Raw genomic sequence first — 21,082 nt, forward strand, 5'->3', positions numbered from 1 at the left:
CTTAGTTCCCACTTCTCCCACTACACCTTCTTCCTATAACGGGAGGATTTATATGAGAGTGCTTTTCAAAACAAGAAACAAAACAACTAAGTAAAAGTGACTTAAACAGTGGAGCTTCTTGCATGAAGCTGGAGGTAAATTGTTCCAAGGTTGGCTCAGTGGTTCAACAAAGACATCAAGAACACAGGCTCTTTCTATTCTTCTTTACACTTATTAGCTTACTGGCTTTTTAATCCCTTGGGTTATTACCTCATGGTCAGATAGCTGCCATTGTTCCAGACAACACATTTTCATACAACTGTTTTCAAAGGAAGTAAGAAGGAGTAAGGTGAGGGGTTAGCCAGGGCGCAAAGGGAACTCCCTTCATATGCTTTTCTCTCCCTTTATGAAAGATGAAAATACTTCCCAGCATACCCCATCAACCAGAATTTGGTCACATAGTTCCACTTAACTATAACTATAGCTACACAGGCCAGGAAAGCAAATACCTGGCATCTTCAGGCTCCATAATGGGAGACGGAGAAGCAGAAAGGAGGTTGGGGGTGACTGCTAGGGAGGCATCTAAGAAAGGTTCTCTGACATTTGACTTCAATCAGATGTCAAAATTCAATTAGAGCTCAATCTGGGGAATCAAGTAACCAGCTTCAAGGTAGAACTATAAACAATGATAACCTGTTGAACACTAATTTGCCAGCTTAGTAGTAAATCCTTGGCATACATTGTCTCAATTAATCTTCTCAATGCTTCTTGAATAACCGTAGTGGCCACTACTGTTAGCCCCATTTATCTTTGATGAAACTGAGGCCCAGAAAACTTAAATTATTCACCCCAAGGCACACAAATAATAAATGATGAAGTCCTGTCTGACTCCAAAGTGAAGTCTTTTTCACCCCAACATTGGACTACAAACAATTCATAAGAAGATTTTCCTATCCTGGTTCATAGAACCAAGGCTGAGATGAACTGTTATATTAGGCTTTATAGCAGAGCTTTCCTTACATACCAGGGCACTGGATGCTCAGAACAACTTGTCAGGTAGGAAATGTTATTCTGAGGCAGGATGCTCGGTTGTCCCACTCCACCCTCCTTCTCCTCTTGGTCTCTATTTGTAGGACTCCTGGTTTTGAACTGAGTATACAACCACCCAGAATAAAGACTGTATTTCCCAGTCTTCCCTGTGGCCCAGTTGGCCATGTAATTAAGTCCTGGAGAATAGGGTGTGAGCAAGATATATGAGCAGATTTGGTGGTGCTCTTGAGAGAATGGAATCTTCCCCTTCCCACCATCTTGAAAGTGAATCTGGTGCTGAGCCGTAATGAACCACAGGGATGAACTGCTATGGACGGAGGACACCAGGACAGCAGCAGCCCAGCCAAACTATACTGCACCTGTGCCCTCTTCCCTATACTGCTTATAACCGGATGGTTCCATGAGAAATTTCTGCCTTTCTGAAACCACTGCTATGTGATGTGTCGGGTAGATCAGTGAATCTATGTTCTGAGATACCCCCCGGATGAATTTTGGTATAACTGTCCAGCTTAGAGCAACGTCCTTGACTCCCCACTTCACTTATAAATATGAGCCCCTCTTTATTATGCCTGTGCTCTCTGACCGTGAGGCTCTGCTGGGCGGAGTTCAGCTTGGCTTCAGGCTCCAGGCTAGGTTCAAGTCTGTTCCATGTGTCTTCTCCTTGCATGGACTGAAAGAGAAGCCACTCTCTGGGACATGTGACGAAGGCAGGTGCTCAAGAAGCTAAGCCATGGGAGTGCATTGCAAGCCTCTGGCTGGATGTGATCAACTCTGTGCCATTCTGTTGCCCAGTGCAAGTCACACCGGGGCACCAACATCTGTGGGGCAGGAGTGTGTACTCACCACAGAGAAGGGGGACAGATGATGAGTATCTGATAAGCAGAGACACCGTCTACTTCTACGGTACCGCTTCTCAAGAGGGCTTCCCCTTACCCTTCAGGAGACAACAGTGCTGAGAGATGACTTCCTGTCTCTAAAACCCCCAGTTATCTGAGTGGGGAGAGGGGAAATTGGGACAGTCCCATGTGGGGTCTCTCCCTGCACTCTACCCAACTTATTTTTCTCCCCTCCTCCTGCCCTGTGATGAACTCAGCAGGGCAGGACTTACCCCTGCTAAAGGTGAGTAACCCCGTCTATCAAGGTGGCAAAGGAACAGGGCCATGCCCTAACTGAGATCTCCAGGCGAACTTGACCTGTAGGTAAAACTTCCCTCACTTCTGTCTGATTCCTGTGTCCTTTTCTCAGTCAGCTCACACTGTGAAAGGGAGGAGAACTGAGCAAGATCTCACCAAACCCCCAACAGCTAGATCGCTCTGACTTCTTCCAGGCCCCCATCCTACTAACATCTACGAATTATTAAAAACAACTAATAATAATAGCTAACACTTATATAATGCTTGTTATATGCCAATCACTATTATAAGCGCTTGTCAAATATTAACTCATTTAAAACTCATGCATACTACTATGAAGTAGTCACAGCTCTTAGCATTCACACGTGAAAGATAAGGGAACTGAGGCATAGAGAGGTCAAGTGATTTGCCCAAGGTCACACAGCTAGCAGCAGAACTGGACGTCAACTTGGGCAAGATAGCTGGAAACCAGGCCCTTAACTGCCATACTTTCCTGCCTCTCGCTCTCCTATGCCCCACCCCACTGCCAGGCTGGAGGAGGAAAGCGTATTGTCTGCAATACCCCACGCAAATGGCATCACCACACAGACAACACTGTATTGGGATGATCTGTTTATGAGTCTGTCTTGCCTCTTGGCTCTAGGATTCTTGAGGGCGTGAATTCCATCTTATTTTTACTATTACCTTCTCCCTCCTAATAAAATACTTCCATTTACTTACTCAACTTTTCATGAACGTGGCTTAGCACGGCACTACGTGGCTAATTCATTATTTCTCCCATTCACGTGGTATCTCAAATGACAGCAAATGTATAAAGTTAGAATGGTGATTGTTTGCACACACAAAAAAAGCCAGCAATCTTTCCCCTCCTTGAATCAGTTTCTCCACTGCTTGAATCTGGGTATATGACTTGTTCTGGCCAATAAAATGCAGTGGAAGTGATGTCTGCCTAGTTTCAAGCCTAGACTTCAGGGGGCCTTGTCTACTTCCATTCTCTTGAGGCCTTCAGCAACAGCCACAGGAACTGGGCCAGCCCGTTGGAAGATGAGGGGCCACATGGAACATGGATGAGCCAAACCAGCTGAGGCCATCCTAGACCAGCCAGCGCCCAGGCCATCTTGTGGCTGACCACAGATGCATGAGCCCATCAGCCATCAGTCCCACCTGGCCCAGATAAGAGACACAACCAGTCACACACAGTCACTGAGCTGAATCAGTGGCTGTTGTTTTAAGCCACTTAAGTTTTGGAGTCATCTGTTACATAGCAATAACTAACTAATACAATTAGCAACCCTGTTATGCCCAGGATGAAAAGTGCAGTAACCATGCAGAGACCCTCTTAAAGATGACGTGAGGCAACAACCAGCCCACCTGCTGCCCTTGTCAATTAGGTCAAAGACCCCAATTCTGTATCTTCCTTCATGCTCTCATGCCAAAGCCTGTCACATGGTCTGCCATATGAGAAAGGGCCACAGTGTTTCCAATACTCCGCGGAAATAAGTCAAGCAGGAAAACAGTTCTTTCATTCCAGTCTCCACGGGTTTTAACACACGAGCTCTCAAACCCTAAGATAAATCCTCGTCTACCAAGCAGTGATTATTGTGTCTCCTGAAATGAGAACATTTCAAAGGAATGCTCAATGAATAAAATAAAGTGCCAGGAATGAAAACAAAGCCTCTTATGTAATTCAGGGAAACGAAGCCCATCCCTTTGGAAGTGACTTGAATCTTGGAGAGGACACTTGTCTGTTTTTCTGGGTAGTGATTAAGGACTCAGCATTTCTAGAAAGGGATGAGACATCTACTGTCTTCTCACCAAACCCTAGCTCCTCTGTGCCAGAGTTTTTGATTTTCACCTAATGGGCTCTATCGCAATATACTCAGATAGCTCTCACCCCTCCAGAAGAGCTGTCTTTTTAATAGCTCCTTAATTGCTCTGCTGCATTTGTACAACTCAAGATGCATTTCTAGGAGTGTAACAAGGAGGACAGAGATAAACCCTTTCTTAGGAAGAACCGTTGTCATATTTCATTGAAAAAAATTCTGCACAGGCACTACAGTGAGCCCTGGAAATAAAGCGGTGAAAAGACACAGGACCTGACCTGAGGAAGACAGAAATGAAGAAGACAGAGGAAGAGAAAGTTCTGTAACACCCCTGCTTTTTGTTTCTCCAGTCAGTGTTTTTTGTTTTGTTTTGTTTGAAGCTTTATGTATTGGGAGCCTGACATTGTGCTGGGCTGGGGAAGACGAGAGTATTAATAAACAGGACCCACTTTTAGAAAGATAATAGTAGTTGCTGTTAATAAAACACTGTTATTATAACTTCCTTGGTTTGGTTTTGTTCATTCTTTGTGGCTCTATATACATAACATAAAATTTACAATTTAGGTCAATTTCGAGTGTAGAGTTCACTCCATTAAGTGAACTTGATGTAATCACTCACATTGTTGAGCAACCATCACCACCACCCATCTCCAGAATGTTTTTATCTCCGCCACCTGAAACTCTGTATCCATTAAACACGAACTCCCCATTCCGTCCTGACCTTAGCCCCCAGTACCACCATTCTACTTCCTGTTTCTATGAATTTGAGTCCTCTCGGTACCACATAGTAGAGGATTCGAGCATGTCCTTCTGTGTCTGCAGTATTTCACTTAGCATAACATCCTCAAGGTTCATCTGTGCTATGGCTTTTGTCAGAATTTCATTCCTTTTTAAGACTGAATAGTATTCCATTGTATGTATAGACCATATTTTGTTTATCCATTCATCCATTAATGGACACGTGGTTGCTTCCACCTTTTGGCTCCCGTGAATACTGCTACTATGAGCATGAGTGTGCAGATATCTCTTTGTGTTCCTGCTTTCATTTCTCTTGGACCCAGGAATAGAATTGCTGGATCATATGGTGATTCTGTTTAATTTTTTGAGGGACCGCCATCCTGTTTCCCACAGTGACTGCACCATTTTACATTCCCACCAGCAATGCACAAGGGTTCCATGTTCTCCTCACCAACACTTATTATTTTCTGTGTTTTAAATAATACCCATCCTAATATGTGTGAGGTGATAGCTCATTGTGTTTTTGATTTGCACTTTACTAATGATCACTGATGTTGAGCATCTTCTCGTGTGCTTGTTGGCCATTTGTATGTCTTTAGTGGAATGTGTATTCAGGTCCCTTGGTTTTACTTTTTGTGACCATATGCTGTTTTCATGTTTGGTGCCAGGCTCTCTAGCAGATGCTTTACTACATTGCATTTAACCTCCTGCAAACATATGAGGGGTTTTTAAAGGTGAAGAAACTGAGGTTCTTTTCAAGTCTGGCAACCTAAATGGCAGAGAGGGACCTGAGGCAGGCCTGGCTGACCCCACTGAGCCTCACTGGATTTAGAGCAGTGGAGACCTGCAGGAAGGCAGCCAAATGGGGGGAAACCTAGGGCACATCTGGCCCCAGGAGCGCTGGTCTTCGCAACTCACACGTTCCCTTTGTGCCTTGACCACACTTTCCTCCTCTTTCTTCCTTCCCTTCTCCTTTCTCTCCTTTCTGGGTCTGAGCCACTAAACGTCTCCTCCCTTCCTGCTAAAATCTGACAAATGCTCAGCACTTCAGCGAGAATAGCTCCCTCACAGAGAGAATTTTAATGGTCAAAGTCATGAACTAGAAAAGAAGTAGCCAGAAAGACCCTCTCGATGGTCACCACTGGGGCCCTGACTGGGAGAGCAGAACCCAGCCTGGGGTGAGCCAACCAGAGAAGAGGGGGACAAGCCTCACCCCATAACCCAGTGACTGGCTTTTTGTTCTTTTTCCTTTTTTTTTTGCAGGAGGAAGTGTTACCCAACTATTCATGAGTTCTTAAGTCAGTGAATAGTTGGCATACAAAGTGAGCATGTGCTATGTGCCAGGCACTATCCTAATCACCTTACATGTACTCACTCATCTGAGCCTCCCTACCCACAATGGTCCCACTAAGAGAAGCCTTAGAAAGGCGAATGACCAGCTCAGACTCCTGCAACTGCTAAGCGGGCCAGCCAGCACTCCAGCTCAAGTGGTCTGGCTCCAAAGCCTGACCTTAGCTATTACTCCTATACTGCCTACAATTTTCTCCTAGAAGAATTTAGAGATGGATATAAATTGTAGATAGATACATAGACAGGCAGACAGTTGGGGGAGGGGAGGGGGACACGCAGCAAGACTTTTACACCATACCTATTTTACCTACTTTTACCTACCTGTGGAGTAGCTCTACCATCAAAATCAGCCTCTGCAGCCCCTCACTCACTCCTCCCCAGGGAAGGAAGTTTCTGTTGTCTATTTTTTTTGCACCTCCACCCAACACTGACCCATTCTTTATTTCTCTGGTCGGGGGAGGCTGGCCCCTGTAGGCTACATCATCAGGTCCCCCTTGACCTCTGGCTTTCAGCGGATGAGACCAACGGGAGGCACCAGCAAGGGTCAGAGGGCGAGCAGGGCCCTATGGCTGGCAGTTTCTGCAGCCTTCCATTGCCGTGCATCCTGCTCTGTAATCCCCTCTATGGCTGTGACTTCTCCAAGTTAAATCTCTCTGCTTTCTTGGCATCTGTAAGCATGTAAGGGAGGCGAGCCCTTCTGGCTGTTGCTAGCCTTAGAGTACCACACACTTGCGTGTCTGTTCCTGAAGTCCTTTCACACCTCTGTAATGCTCTCTTTCTTCAGTTAGATCTTCCCTGCCAGCTTTTTCAGACACTTGTAAGAGGTTCAGATAGATGAGGAAGAAGGCTGTTTTTGTTGGACCTACACACACATGTACACACACACTCATGTGCACATGCATACATATACATGTGCGTGCAGCACATATAAACAAATGTGTACACATATACATGCACATTTGTGCACACACATACATGCGCACACACATGTACACACACATACACCTACCCACACACCAAATGTGGGAAGACAAATCAAAATGCTCACAGTGGTTTTCTCTGGGCAATGTGATTATTGGTGATGGTTTTTGTGTTTTCTTTATGTATTTCTACAGCTTCAATGATATTCATGACTTTAAATTTTTTTATATGCTCTTTCTTTTTTCAAAGAAATGCTGATCCATTGGTAAGAAGACAGAGCCAATGCGGGGGACAGGGGCGGTGTGGGGGTGAATGTATTTAGGAGTCAGATGTTCTCATTTCCTCTGAAGTCACTAGGAAGAGGGAGGCCTCCCCTGCCTCTGCAACGACCCCTCCTGGCGCTCCTCCCTGGCCAACAGCTCTGAGCTCATCCCTGCTTTCTCACCAAGACTATGCTGAGGCCGTGGAGGGCCCTTCCATGCCCCCAAATGGCCAGAAGTGTCAGCTGGCCCTCTGTCTGAGCCCCTGGCCCCGCAACGCTCAGGTGTGGAGGCTCTCTGTCACCTGCTCCCCGTCTGTGGGAGGAGCCAAAGGGGGCCCTCTTCTAAGGGGACCCTGGACTTCCCAGGCAGCCTAGCGGAAGTTCGGCGTCAGATCAGTATCACCAAGCGAGAAGGGCAAATGCCCCTCACCACCCCCACAGACCCCACAGGCCCCCCCAGGACTTGTGCAGTGAGGAAAAGGCCTTTCCCACTAGCCAGGCCCTCACTTCCATATTCTTCCTGCCACCCCACCCCCACCTCCTCACGTGCCCCTTTCAGCACCCTCTCGGGACCTGCCCGGAGGTCCCAGACACTCTGAGAAACAACAACAGGTCAGATGGAAAGGTGTTGTGCTCCCAGGCGTACTTAGGTTTTAAGTAGAGAAATCCTGGGGAGGCAACCCTAAAGAGGGCCTTTAATGGAGGAATTTCAGGCAGACTAGGGCTGAATTCAATTTGGGGCAGTCCGTTGAGAAGCAGAGGGTGTCCGGCTGCCCTCCCACCAGACCATAATCAGCTTTCTACTGCATTTCAAAGTAGGGTCAGCCAGGGTCAGCGAATCACGGCCCCTGGCTGCTTCTGAGGAGAAGCTAATTTAACAAGCATACAGCAGCGCCAGAGGCAGGACTCAGTTGTTGAGATGTGAAATTGGATTCAAGCAAATGATCCGGCCCTTCAGCTCTACTCCTCAGCTCTGTGATGCCTCTGAGGTGGCTGCAGTCAGCAGCCACTGTGGGTGGTAAACAGCCTGGAGTCTAGAGGTTCAAAAGTCCTGTGTTCTGTACCTACTGGTCTCCTAACTTGCTGTGTGGTGTTAGGCAAGATACTAAACTTCTCTGAGCCTTGTGTTATGACTGGCAGTATGAAGATTGAGTTAGTTGGCTCTAAGGTCCCCTCCAGCTCCAGTGTGCTCCAATTTCCCTCTCTCTCCCTGCTCCTCCCCTTCTCCCTGTGTGTGCCTAGGTACACATGCACAGACACCCCCCCACCCCACCCCCACTGCCCAACCCCAAAGAATGCAAATCAAGGCAAAGGCAGAGAGTCTAGCTCTACTCAATCCAAGGACTTCTGGGAACTCAATAAGCCTGCAACTCACATTTGGTCAACCATGGCCAGCTGTCTTGGGGACTGAAAGAGCCTCCCTTCCCAGGTCAACCAAAGGGCCAGGCCTACATAAAAGGCCAGCCTCATGTTCAGCTGGCTGCATGGCTCAGCCCACACCCAGGATTAACCAAGGCTCCTCACTAGCCTTCTGGTTTCAAAACGAAACTTTGAAAGAGAACTGCATTCACTGGAAAATCCCCCAGTAACAAGGCCCCTGGGAACGCTATGGGAACACCATCTGTTAGGCATCGGTTCACACAACCTGTGACCAAAACAGCCTTTTAATGTCAGTACCAATCATGGTCATGGCACCTTCTGTATTTAGACAGCACTACTGACCTCTCAAAGCCCTTCATCTGGGCTCCATTTGGCCTCGTGCAACATTCTGAAGTAGGCAGAGTAAAAGACTTCCAAATAATCTAGACCTGGGTTACAGATAAGGGAACTGAAGCCCAGAAAATGAGAGGTGGGGAGAGGCATTCAGAGCTGGAACTAAGTCCCCTAAGCAAAGTTCAATGAGTTTCTCCCACATCAGTGTGTCCCAAATGCCATCTGCAGACGGCCTCGCAGCCATCTGGGCCCCACCACAATGATGATAGAGGTCTTGGATGCAACCCCAAATAAGTATTTTTTAGTTTCCCTAGTGATGTGATTTGGGGACCACTACCCACTCTGCATGTTCACAGAATCCGGGAATCCTGAAGACAGCAGCCTGGAAGGACTACCAGAGCTCATGGAGTGCGGTCACCCGTTCAGGGCAAAACCACGCCTCTGCAGCCTCAGCAAGTGCTTAAGACAGGGTTCTGCTGCGGTGACAGAGACCCCCAAATAGTAACAGCTTGAATCAAGGAGCAGGTTTCTTTCTTTGTCATATCACAGTCCAGGTGGAAACAGCACAAGGCTGATAGGGCAGCTCCTTAGGGTTGGGGACACAGGACTCTTCTCTGTTTTGGGTTCTTTGGGGTACACCACAGTTTGGGCCCCCCAGGAAGCAGACTCAGGATGGAGGTGATAATGCAGATTCCACACCTGTGGAAAAGGTATTGTGGATAAAGCTTTCTTTCTCCCTCGCTGCCCTCAGGAAGAACTAACGATGCAACTCAGGATTCTCACCTGGCCCTAGTTGGCTAGCTCACTGCACCCATGTGGGCAATACGGGGCAATTGACTCTATATAAAGAGCTCCGCCCAGTGCTCTGCGCAACACAGTGGCACGGCTGTAGGAGAGCAGCGACGAGGCTAGAGTGGTGGCAGCGCCAAGGATAGAGACTGAGACAGCTGCGGGGGCAGAGAGGCCCAGAGGCAGAGACCAGTTGCTGCATGCAGACTCGCTCTGAGTGGACGGGATTCTAGTAATTGACCTGCCACTGTGAGAAAAATGTTGGATATAAATGCTTTCGCCCCAAGAACGTTCCATTGTCATTTCTTTGGTCTCATTGAATCTATAGCAAACTTGTCCAGTGCTGAAACCCAGTGGGCTGAGATGTAGTCATGACCAAGGCCTCAGGCAACACCCTGGGGAACCCTGAAGTTGTAATGGCCTTTCTGTGTTGTCTGAGTGAGGTGAGGGGCTGCACCTTTATACACACACACACACACACACACACAAGCCACTGTATACTGGCTGCCCCCACCCCCACACGGGGAAGGGATGTGACCTTGGACCAGAAGACTCTCCACCTGAAGCCAGTTCTCAGCAAGAGCTGATAACTGGCAGCTGTGGAAATAGGTTCTCTGGTCCTAGAAGGTCAATCTGAGCGACGACACCCAGCATCCACTGTGAGGTTGTTACGGTTGTTGCATCGACTATGAGCTCTACTCCTCTACCCCCAAAATTTGCATGTCAAAATTTCAACCCCAGTACCTAAGAATGCAACCTTATTTGGGAATAGGGTCAATACAGAGGTAATCAGCTAAGCTTTGATGAGGTCATACTGGAGTACGGAGGATCCCTAGTCATTATGATTGGTGCCCTTATAAAAAGGGAAAATTTGGACATGGAAATGCACACAGGGAGAACACCATGAAGGCAAAGACTGAGGTGACACTTCTACAGGCCAAGAAATGCCAAAGATGGGAGCAAACCACCAGGAGCTAGGGGAGAGGGCTGGAACGGAATCTCCCTCGCTGCCCTCAGGAAGAACCAACTCTGCCAACACCTTGATCTTGGATTTCCAGCTTCCAGAGCTGAGAGACAATACATTTCTGTTGCTGACGCCACTAAATTTACAGCAGCCCCAGAAAACAAATAGAGAGATGCTGCCTTCACCCACATGGTCCAGAATGGTTCACCGCCACGTCTGCATTCCAGCCAGAGCAAAGGAGACTGAGAAAGGGGTAATCAGGCAGACGGCCTCCCTCACTTCCAGTCATAGCCCATTGATCCCAGCTTGATCCCAGGGCCACATTAGTTGGAAGGAAAGCTGGAAAATGACTATTCTGGACACCCACGTGCCCATGGCCCAGAACCTCCATTAGTAAAGAATGCAACCACGAGTAAAGTGAAGTTAACCCTTCAAGGAGCTCAAGTGAGTTTAGGGCGCCAGACATAAAAATAAACACTTCACTTACCAGGAGATTTACAGGAAGAGAAAGGATAAGGGACTGTGGGAGCAGAGAATAAATTCAGTCTCACTGTGCCTGAGAGCTGGGCAGGGTTCCTGGAGGGGGTGACACAGGAGCTAGGCCTTGAGGGACAGAAAAGACATTCCCTGGTGGTTGCTGCTTATCCTAATGTCTAGAAGCTTCTTCTTTCTTGCTCATTTTAAAAGATGATAAAGTTGTGCCTATTCTAGAAAAGGGGGCTGCCCATGACTGTGGAGGGTTCCTGATACTCTGGGGATGAGCTTCCAGGGGTCTCACTGCAGTCAGTCTCCTCAGTGTTCTCCCAAATAAACCAACTCTCTCCCCAGAGGGAATTCTTCTCTTATTAGCTACTGTAGGACCAAAGTTTTCTCCAGGGTTTTATTACCACTTCGACCAGGGAGCCCCGACTACCCCAAGCAGAGTCCCATAAAGGGGCCTGAGGACGGTCCAGGGGAGGAAGCCATGACCCCCAAGGCTTCCTGAGAGTACCTGCGGCCAGGGAACAGACATCTCCCTCGCCCTCCAAGACCTGCCTTCCTAGGAGGGTCTGTTGGGTATGGTTCAGCTGTCCTACGCGGAGGGGTGCAGAGGCACAGGTCGGAACGTCAGTGCGGGCTGGAGGGCAGGGTGTCTCTGGGCGCGGACAGGGAGTCTTGTCCCTCGGGTTGGGGCTGGGATTGAAGGAGGAGGCAGTCCGAGAGCCTACAGACAAAGTACCAACAGGCTCAAAAGTGCTTGAAACTCGGACCCCGGAATGACCTTAATGCAAACTGGACCATACAAAAGCTTGAGTAGGAAACAGTACCTTCTCCTGTTCTCACACATCTTCCAGATAATGGTGAGGGATTCACTCGTTTCTTTATTCATGTCTTACCATAATACCTGTCTTACTGGCTACACTGCCTGGTGGTTACGTTGTCCACTCTGGAGTCGGATAGACCTGAGTGCAAATCTTGGCTCTGCTCTTATTACCTATGTGCCTTGGGCCAATAATCTCTCTGAGCTACAGCTTTCTCGTGTGTAAAAAAAAATGGGGCTAATAATGCCACCCCCAAATGTTGCTTTGAGGATGAAATGAAGTCATGGTGCAAGACTCAGTATCTGACTCACAGTTGATTACCAGTAGTTTATAAATCTGATCAGCTCGTGCAGTAAGCACCCTGCCTGGCACTTGAGGGCTTGTGAAATGCTTGTTGGCCTCTTGCCCCATGCCCCCACGGCCCTTCCCTAAGAACCCTGACTCAAGCTGGGCCAACTGGATTTTTGTCTTCCTAAAGTTTGTAACGGGTTCTCAGATACTCCGTTTCTTCTCTGGTGATGCTCCAACCAAAATGACAGGGAATTGTGTCCTGTGCCCAGAGAAGCATGGAAAGCCAGGGGAAGCAGGGAAAGAAGAGAATAGACAGTCAGGTTGAGGGGCTATAGGTAGGGATGGGGGGAACTGGGGAAAAGTAAGGGGAGAGAGAGAGAGAGCACATACCTGCTTTTCATGAGCCACACCAGGATCCTCCCACTGGACCCCCCGTGTGCTGACGCTGCTTGGTGAGCCTGAACATCCGTGTTTTTCAGGTTCCTCCTCAGCTCCCTGGTTCTTCTCCTCCCCTCTGGTTATGGGCATCCTCATTCTTCCTCCCGCAGATGAAGATGTGAGGCTTAGACAGCATAAGCCCCTGTCAAACATACACATCTGGTAAGCATCAGAGTCAGGACCCAAAGCCCAGTCGATCTATCTCCCTATGGAATGAGCATGGATCCAGGAGTCAGAAGACCTTAGGTGGAGGGTATCTCTGCCATTTGCCAGCCATGTGACCTAATGCAGTAAATCAGTCAGGGAACATCCCGCTTGCCTATGCAGTAAAAGCAGAATAACACACTCCCCTTCTCTCCCCCGGGGTTAAGAATAAAATACTACATGTGAATGCACTTTTTAAGCTGTACAACACTATACAAATAGTGGCCATTATTCACTCATACTCCTTGTATTTGAAATTCATATTCCTCTGTATCTTTGCCTGTCTAGGAGATTATTAAGTTGAAAATCCCATAAATAGGGACCATGACTACCTGACTATCTCCCAAGGTACCTGGAAGTCTGCTGGTCCTTGGAAAATATTAAAGAACTCCCAGTGGAGAAATAATTAACACATGTATTTTTCTAAAGCAGAGGATACGTATTTCATAGGGAAAATATATGTTTAAGAAATTACTCGATATCTTAATTTCTTAACTCACATTCCTTCTTAACTCACAGTGTTCTTTGGAAACACTGTGGATGGCATTTGGGTGATTAACAAAGAAGAAATAATTTATGTGAAGGTCTGTGTCTTGTTTCTTAAAGTAGCTATTAAAAACACAACTGAATAGCATGTGTTTTTCCATTTTCTGGAAAGCAAGAAATAAAGAGCTGCTTTACTCAAACTTTTCCAAAACAAATCACCTTTTATGATGGAAACTGTCGCCCTAAGGAGAGGAATTTTCAGAAAAATTACGAGTGAGTGAAAGAAAACAGCACCAAATAGTAGTCCTATTTAATGAGAACAGGAACCTTGGCCAGCACGCAGGAAACCCCGTGCAGCCTGTGTCACTCTCATCTGCATGGCCGCGGAAGTAGAACAGACCTGGGTTCGAATTTTGCTGTGCTTGTTGTTAGCTGAGTAGCCTGGGATATCTTGACACCTCTCTAAACCTCAGTGACCTCATCTGTAAAATGGTGATGAAATACCCCACTGGAAAATTTAATCTGGAAAGATTAAACGAGGTAAGGTATTTAAAGCACCCGCACCATGCTGCAAACTATAAATAGATCATCACTTCTCTGTTTGTGCCTGGCACGCATAATCCCACCGACCGGCTGACACTGTCCTCCCTGTAAGGTACCTCCTACATCTAAGAACCATGCTTTTCCTGCTGATGCCTACTGGAATATTCTAGTTCCCAAAACTGAGACTTTAGGCCTCTCATCTTGGTATCTAACGGAAGAAAGCTTGGCTATACAGAAGTAAAATTATTTTGTGTCTCATTTTTATTGTTCATGACAACATGGCCAAGTGTAAATGGGAGATGGAAAGAAAACCCACTGAATGCATCGTCCTGGGACCTGTGGCCTGAGGTGGGTAAGGTGGGGAGGAAGTTGACCGGAAGAAGGGAAAAGAGAAGCTCAACTTTATCTGTCATGTTAATAATTTCATTCATATAAAAATATTTGAAGCAAATAAGAAAATGTTAGCAGTATTCACAGTGGTGGATTTATGGATATTTGTTATGATATTCTTCGTACCATTCTGCATTTTTCATCATCACGATTATTTCCAAAGTAAATAAATCATTCTTCTTACCAATAACAAATGTTTTAATACAAAGAACATCACCAGTAACCTAGCTACCCTAGCAGGTGATGTCATTTATATCCTGTTTCCTTTTCTCACCTTTACACATGGGCGTAGCTATTTTTAGAGTGGGATGGATAATCCATTTCCATTTAGGAATATGTGAGAATGACAGAGTAGCAGCCCCAGGGCGTGTTTTCTCCGGCAGCTTAACACACATAATAGGGCAGAAACTGGATTGTTCACATTACAAGGAGACTGGCCCCTATTGTCTCAAGCACAGCCAGCTTCACCAAACATGTTTGTTGCTGTTTCTACCAGCCTGGTCCTTGAATTTGCAAGTGCCGCCTCATAACACAACATCCTCCCGCTTTGTCTCTTTATCAGTCATGGACTCATTGTTTCATTCTAGAAGTTAACTGAGCGCCTCTACTGCCCAGCCCTGTGCAAGGCCCAAAGAAAATGAATGAGTCAGACCAGGTGGCTGCACCCAAGTAACCCAGGGACAAAGGTGAGAGACAGACAGGTAGGCAGCCCATGGGAGGTTATGTAAGATGAGGTGCGATGATGAAGAGAAGCAGAGGGCATGGTGGGTGACAAGGAGTCTGGCAGGCCAAGGAGGGACCAGCTGGAGGAAGCCTTGAAGGATAAGGAAGTTTGCTCACCTTTAAAACTTGGGAGATTATTTTGTTTTTAAATCCAGAGGTTTGGGCTTATCTTTCGAAAACTCAGATCTGATGATACTGGGGCAGAGTCCCACAGGGCAAACATCAGCGGGACCTGAGCGGAGGAGAGCAGCAGTGAAGGAATCCTGCAGCCAAACCTCGTCAGATTCATCGGACACCACGTGGGCCGGGGGCCTGCCCACACCCCTGCCGCTCCTCTCGGCTTTGCAGGGGAGGGAGCATTGGCCCCTCCAGGCAGAGGAGACTCGATTCAGAGAGGTTCCATTCCAGGATCTTCCAGGGCAGAGACAGATTTCAAACTCTGCCCTCTGATCATAAGTCCAGAGCCCTTGCCGCTAGGCTTCCAGCCAGAGCTGTTCTCTAGGTCACAGGAATCCCCTAATGGTGAAGACATTGGGCACCATGGGAAGCCAGCCGGGGAGCCAGTTTACGGGGGCAGATAATTTGGTTCTCTAACTTCCTTCCATAGGGCCTCAGAGAGAAGTTCCCTGGTAACTACAGACGGAGAAGAGGCTAGTTAAGACATTCCCAGGCCCAGAGTGACAGCTGGGAAAGGTAATCAGGAGATGTCTTGACCTATTATTGATAAAAAGCCTGAAGGATGCTTGAAATGTTCATATGCTCAAACTCTATGCTCTATTTTGTGGTTGTTCAATACACATACCAGGCCTCATTCCAGCAATTATCACTGAATCCTTAAAAAAATCTTGAGAGGAGGTCTCCCTAATTCATATTTCAGAGATGAGAAACCAAAGCTCTAAGAGTGTATATGACTTACCCAGGGTCATGCAGCTACTGAACTGTGGAACTGGGATACAGGCCCCGGTTGTCTGACTTAGGGACCTATGATTTTTCCATTAATCATTGTCAACTACCTCCAACTTCTGGGAACCTACCTAAGAAGAGAATCTCAAACTTGGGAAAAACTTTATTATGTACAAAATGTTCACCCCAAGACTATGTATATTATCAGAAAAATGGACACAACCTAAGTGTCCAACAGTTCACACAGTGCCCAGCCCAGCCTCACAGATGAACAAAAAGAAAATAGTTAAGGAAATTAGGAGCCACCCATCTTGATGGAGTATTAGATGCTCTTTACTAAGTGCACTCAAGAAGAGTTTGTGATATCTTAAGTGCCTTTATAAAGTTATAGGAAAAATCAGGATACACAATTGTATGTATTATATGATCCCAATTATGTTCAAAAACAATTCATGTAGACAAGAAGTACATGAGAAAATATGACTTAAGGGCTTATAGTCACTGTATTTGGCTCTTAGTTTAAGACTAATGATGATTTAATGTTTGCACCTATCCCTACTTTCCAGATTTTCAGTTGTAAGAATGGATCACTATTATAAGAAAGAAGAAACACTTTGTTTGGTTTAAAAGAAAGCTCAGTGTTGCAAGTCCAGTCTCAGACAGTGAGGACAGGGAACTGGAGCATGCTGGGAAAACTGCAACACTGGCCTGCCCAAGGGCCAGCCCAACAGGCAGGTGCCAGGGAAAGAACAGCTGCCTTGGGACCAAGGTTCACAGGAGAAGGCAGAGCAGACAACAGGGACATCTGTGAGGGAGAGGAGTTGGGTATTGGGGCAGGGGAGTGATGCAGAAATGGCCTGGGTTAGGCAGGAATGGGGGGCTACAGTCATATGTGCAGAGCACGTAGACAGGCATTAAATGAGCACCTACATTATGCTTGTGTTTTCTTACTGAGCATTCACTGTGTACAGAGCACTATTCACATTAGGTCACTTTGCCCTCATTATGAGTCTGTGAGTTTTATTGGTCCAGTATCATAGGTTAAGAAAATAACTTACTTCAAATTGTTTTAGAGGTAGAAAACAGCTGAGAGTTGGTTAGTACCTGGAATTCCCAAACCTAACTCTGGGTCACAAACTCTGGGATACTTTTCTAAAGTATGGTGATGTCATTTGGCCAGGTCACTCAGCCAGCAAATTGACCAGGCTGAGACTCAAACCTTCTTGTAACCACTCTTCACACAGTCTGGAAGGAATGGTGTAGGACCCAGAGTTGGGGGAAATACCTCTAATCCTCTGAGGTTGATGTCATGGAGACCTTGTCTTCCCACAGACCTCGCCCCCAGGAGTTCCCCAGACTCACACCCCAAGCCTGATCTTACCAGCATTTCTGAGTTTTTACTGTATATTTATCCCATGCACACACAATGAGATCATAATTATAGAATATTAAAGTTGGAAGAAATCTTAGAGATGAACTATTTCAACCCTTTCTTTAACAAATTAGGAAATTGGCACCCAGAGAAGAAAAGAGACTTGCTCAAGATCCCACAGCCAAGCAGTGCACCTATCCTAACTCTGTTTTAGCTCTGCTAGGATTAGATTCTGAACACTCTGGCTTCAAACCCACTTCCCATATTCCCTCTCCCAAGTTCCATGTCATTGTTCTAAGAAAAAGAATCATTCATCCCACAATGGGAGAATTTAGTTCCCTAAAGAATTTATTTCCAATATTCAAGGGATTACTGCAAATGACAATAAGTAATACTAAATTATTAAAGCAACCCCATGTAAAATGAAAAAGACCTCCTCAGAAACTGGCTCCAAAGTTATGTTTCAGAAATTAGGAAAAAAGCAGAGAAAAAGACTAGATCGGGGCAGGAAAATCAGAATTGATCCAAACGTAACACCTGTGAGGTCCAGGGCTCAGCCAAAGGAGGCTGACATAGGCAATTTCTTTCAGTTACCCCCATTTTCCATCTCCTAATCTAGATGAAGATTGGGGTTATCAACCCTTAGAAAACTTGACCGTGTTCTTCATTTATTCAGTTACCTGGCCAGCCCCAGCACTCCAGCCAGGGGAAATCTTGTGGCCGCTCTAACTCACCTTTCTCCTTAGGGGCTCCTCTGTTTACATTTCGTTGCCCCAAGAGCTTCTCGTTTCTCTGTTTGGTTACTTTTCATTTCCCAACCTCCCTACAGTCCATGTTCTACCTGCCACTCCAAGAGCTCAACTTTAGAATCAGCCAGACTTTTGGGATTTTAAGCCCAGTATGGCTGTAAATTACCTAAGTAGCCTTGAATACCTGAGCTCTTTGAGCCTACTCTTCCCAGTCTATAAAATGAGGATAAAGTTACACATGACTTCGGTGAGAAAGAGTAAGATTATGTTGTATAAAGTAACCAGCACATAGGAAGCACTCAATAAATGCTGGTTTATCTCCCATGACATCTTGCATAACACACGTATCAATCACCCCTTTAGCTCAGGATACCTTACTGGGTAACATTCAAAGTACCACAAAAGATTCCAGGTACCTTTAGACTTAGTGGACACAAAGTGGAAATAGTTATCAAAAATAAATAGAAAAATAAAATTTCCCTTTTAAAAAAATGAGAATTAGTAATCCTAAGAAATGTGACCAGAGATGGAGTTGAATAAGAACCCAACTAAAGGCACTGAGCAGTTCTGCAGAAGAAATCTGTGTCCGTTGCCTAACTGAACATTTTTCTAAACTTATCTGGCCACAGAAACATTTGTCAAGTAATACCTATTAATTCCCAAAGAACTAACTTTTTTTTAATACATTTTGGAACTGGTATTAATTATTTTAAAAGTATTAATAGCTGTCACTGGCCAAGTGGACTCCTATGTGTTAAGTGTTTCAATGACTTCCTCTCTGCTCACACAGACATGACAGCCATTGTTGTCCACGTGAGGTGATAATCTCTAGGAGTGGCCCAACATCACAGAGACGGGCAGACTCCACACCCATGTCTGCCCATCTCTGAAGACCATGGCCTTTCCCCCATGCTGCAGGCCCTCCCAGTTTCATCTGATGTCTATCCCTTTCTTCCCAACCTGAGCTGCAGCTAGTCTTTCTCTCTCTCTTGAAGTTCCACTAAATCCAGCATCTACCAAACTCTATGATCAAGCTGGTGTGGAAAGGTCGCCTTTAGTAAGCAAATATGCACTGTGCACCTCTCCACCACACTGCCCAGACTTCACCCACCTCTGGACCCTTCTTTCCCAGAGCTTCTCACAGGACGTGCTTCTGGAGAGATGCCACTGGAGGTAATTAAGTCATGACACAGGTGGAATATTGGTTGTTTAGCCTAGAAGAGGCCTAGTTCTTCTCTAGCATGTGAGTAAAGGAGAAGTCAGGGGCCAGGTTCTTCCTTGGCTCCATTTCTGGTCACATTTCCTTGAGCAAATCTTCAAGGCTCCTCCTATCCAGAGTCCTGATCTGGCAGCTATGAAATAAATAGGGTTTCCTGGATAGCTAATCATGGGGGTGCCCAGTGAGCCCTTGGGTGATGAGATGATCTGGGTTTATTTCACAGAGACAAGTTCTAAAGTTTAACTGCTTGGGTTGGAATCCTGGCTTCACCACTTACTGAGTGACCCTCGACAAGTTGCTTAACCTCTCTGTTTCTCAGTCCCTACATCTGTCAGATGGGTTAAATCATAGAAACTACTTTTAAGGGTGAAGTGATTAAAGCAATGCCCAGCACATTCCAGTGCTTGAAAAATATTAGTTCTCATTATCAGCATTAGCCGAAGTGCTGCCCAAGACACTACAAATCCCCAGATGCCCTTGTTTCTGAGTGAGCTGACCTCTCATTCGCAAGGCTCATTCCCTCCTCCCTTCTCCCTCCTCCTCTCTGCTCCCCACCCCACCCCCACCTTATCAGCCTCAGAGTCTGAACCCCTCCAAGAGGAATCTCCAAGGAACCTAAATAAAAGCTGCCCTGTCTGAGGATAGAAAAACTGACCTCCCACAGCTAGACTGGGGGCTCACAGTGACCAACCGAGCCATGGAAGGTCAGGGGCAACAGCAGGGTCACCCAAGAGATTGAACAGGGTTGCCACTCCATTCACGGACACGTGGCACCCTGCCCTTCCCCAAGCCTCATGACTTCTGGAGCTGTTGGGAGAGAGGGGTCCTCCTGACCTGCTGGGCTCAGCCACCTGGACCCCACAAAGGCCTGGCTGCCCAGAGCTAACCCCAGAAGGGGCTCACACCAACAGGGGGTTTCATTGCTGCATCTGGACCAGGGAGGAGGCGGCACAGGGAAGAGGGATGGATGTAGAGGTGGGCAACATTCTAGGGCTTCTGCCATGAGCTACTCTTTACACGAAGATTAAGAGCAAGCACTGCGAAGGACAAAAGTCAAACACAGCCACACCACTGTGCCACCCTATGTGTCCCCATGACACCTAGACCCTCTGTGCCTCCGCTCACTGAAAGGACTGAATGAAATGATATGTGGAAAACTCTTAGAAGACACGGTAAATTGGCCATAAATCTTAACTATCATTATTAACAATTATTCACTTATTCCTCACAATAATCCTCTGAGATAGCAATTATTACTATTTCCATTTTCCTGATGAGAAACTGAGGCTCACAGAACTCATAAGCTTTGGGGCCTGGACTCAAATGCAGCTCTGCCCCCCAAAGTCTGCAGCATGCAATATCACTTCCCACTGGGTCTCAGACTGCCCCTGGCTGGCACATTCTTCTCTGGTGGAGACAAAAACTGTGAAGTTTGTCCATTGAGCTAATATCTGGGATGTTCCAGGCACTGACTCCAGAGTCCGGGATACTGTGGGAAACAAAAGGTGTCATGACTACGCTCATGAAGCTTATGGCCTGTGACTGAGATAGACACAGACCAAATCTCCAGGAGTGAAGGAGTGTGATCCCAGCGTGGGATAAATGCTACCCAATAATGGTAGCCACTTGCCACATGTGGCTATTCAAAGTCAACCTCAAATTAGTTAAAATTCAACAAAATGAACCATTTAGTTCTTCAGTCACATGAGCCGTGTGCCCAACCAACACTGGGGCTAGTGGC

At 46.5% G+C, this 21,082-nt stretch overlaps 1 protein-coding gene across 2 annotated transcripts in view; it reads right to left on the reverse strand.

Moving 5' to 3' along the window:
- Positions 1-12,885, reverse strand: part of NUAK1 (NUAK family kinase 1) — a 97,076-nt gene extending 84,191 nt beyond the window's left edge. Inside the window, exon 1 of one of the 2 annotated variants that reach the window (XM_017640158.3) lies at positions 12,705-12,885. In XM_017640158.3, the coding sequence (XP_017495647.3) occupies positions 12,705-12,848 (144 nt within the window). In that variant the 5' untranslated portion in view covers positions 12,849-12,885. The remainder of the gene's footprint in view (positions 1-12,704) is intronic. The other variant, XM_037007103.2, reaches the window with a different exon arrangement.
- Positions 12,886-21,082: the final 8,197 nt, after the last annotated feature.

Source organism: Manis javanica, chromosome 10 (genome assembly GCF_040802235.1).
Source record: "Manis javanica isolate MJ-LG chromosome 10, MJ_LKY, whole genome shotgun sequence".
Classification (NCBI taxonomy): domain Eukaryota; kingdom Metazoa; phylum Chordata; class Mammalia; order Pholidota; family Manidae; genus Manis; species Manis javanica.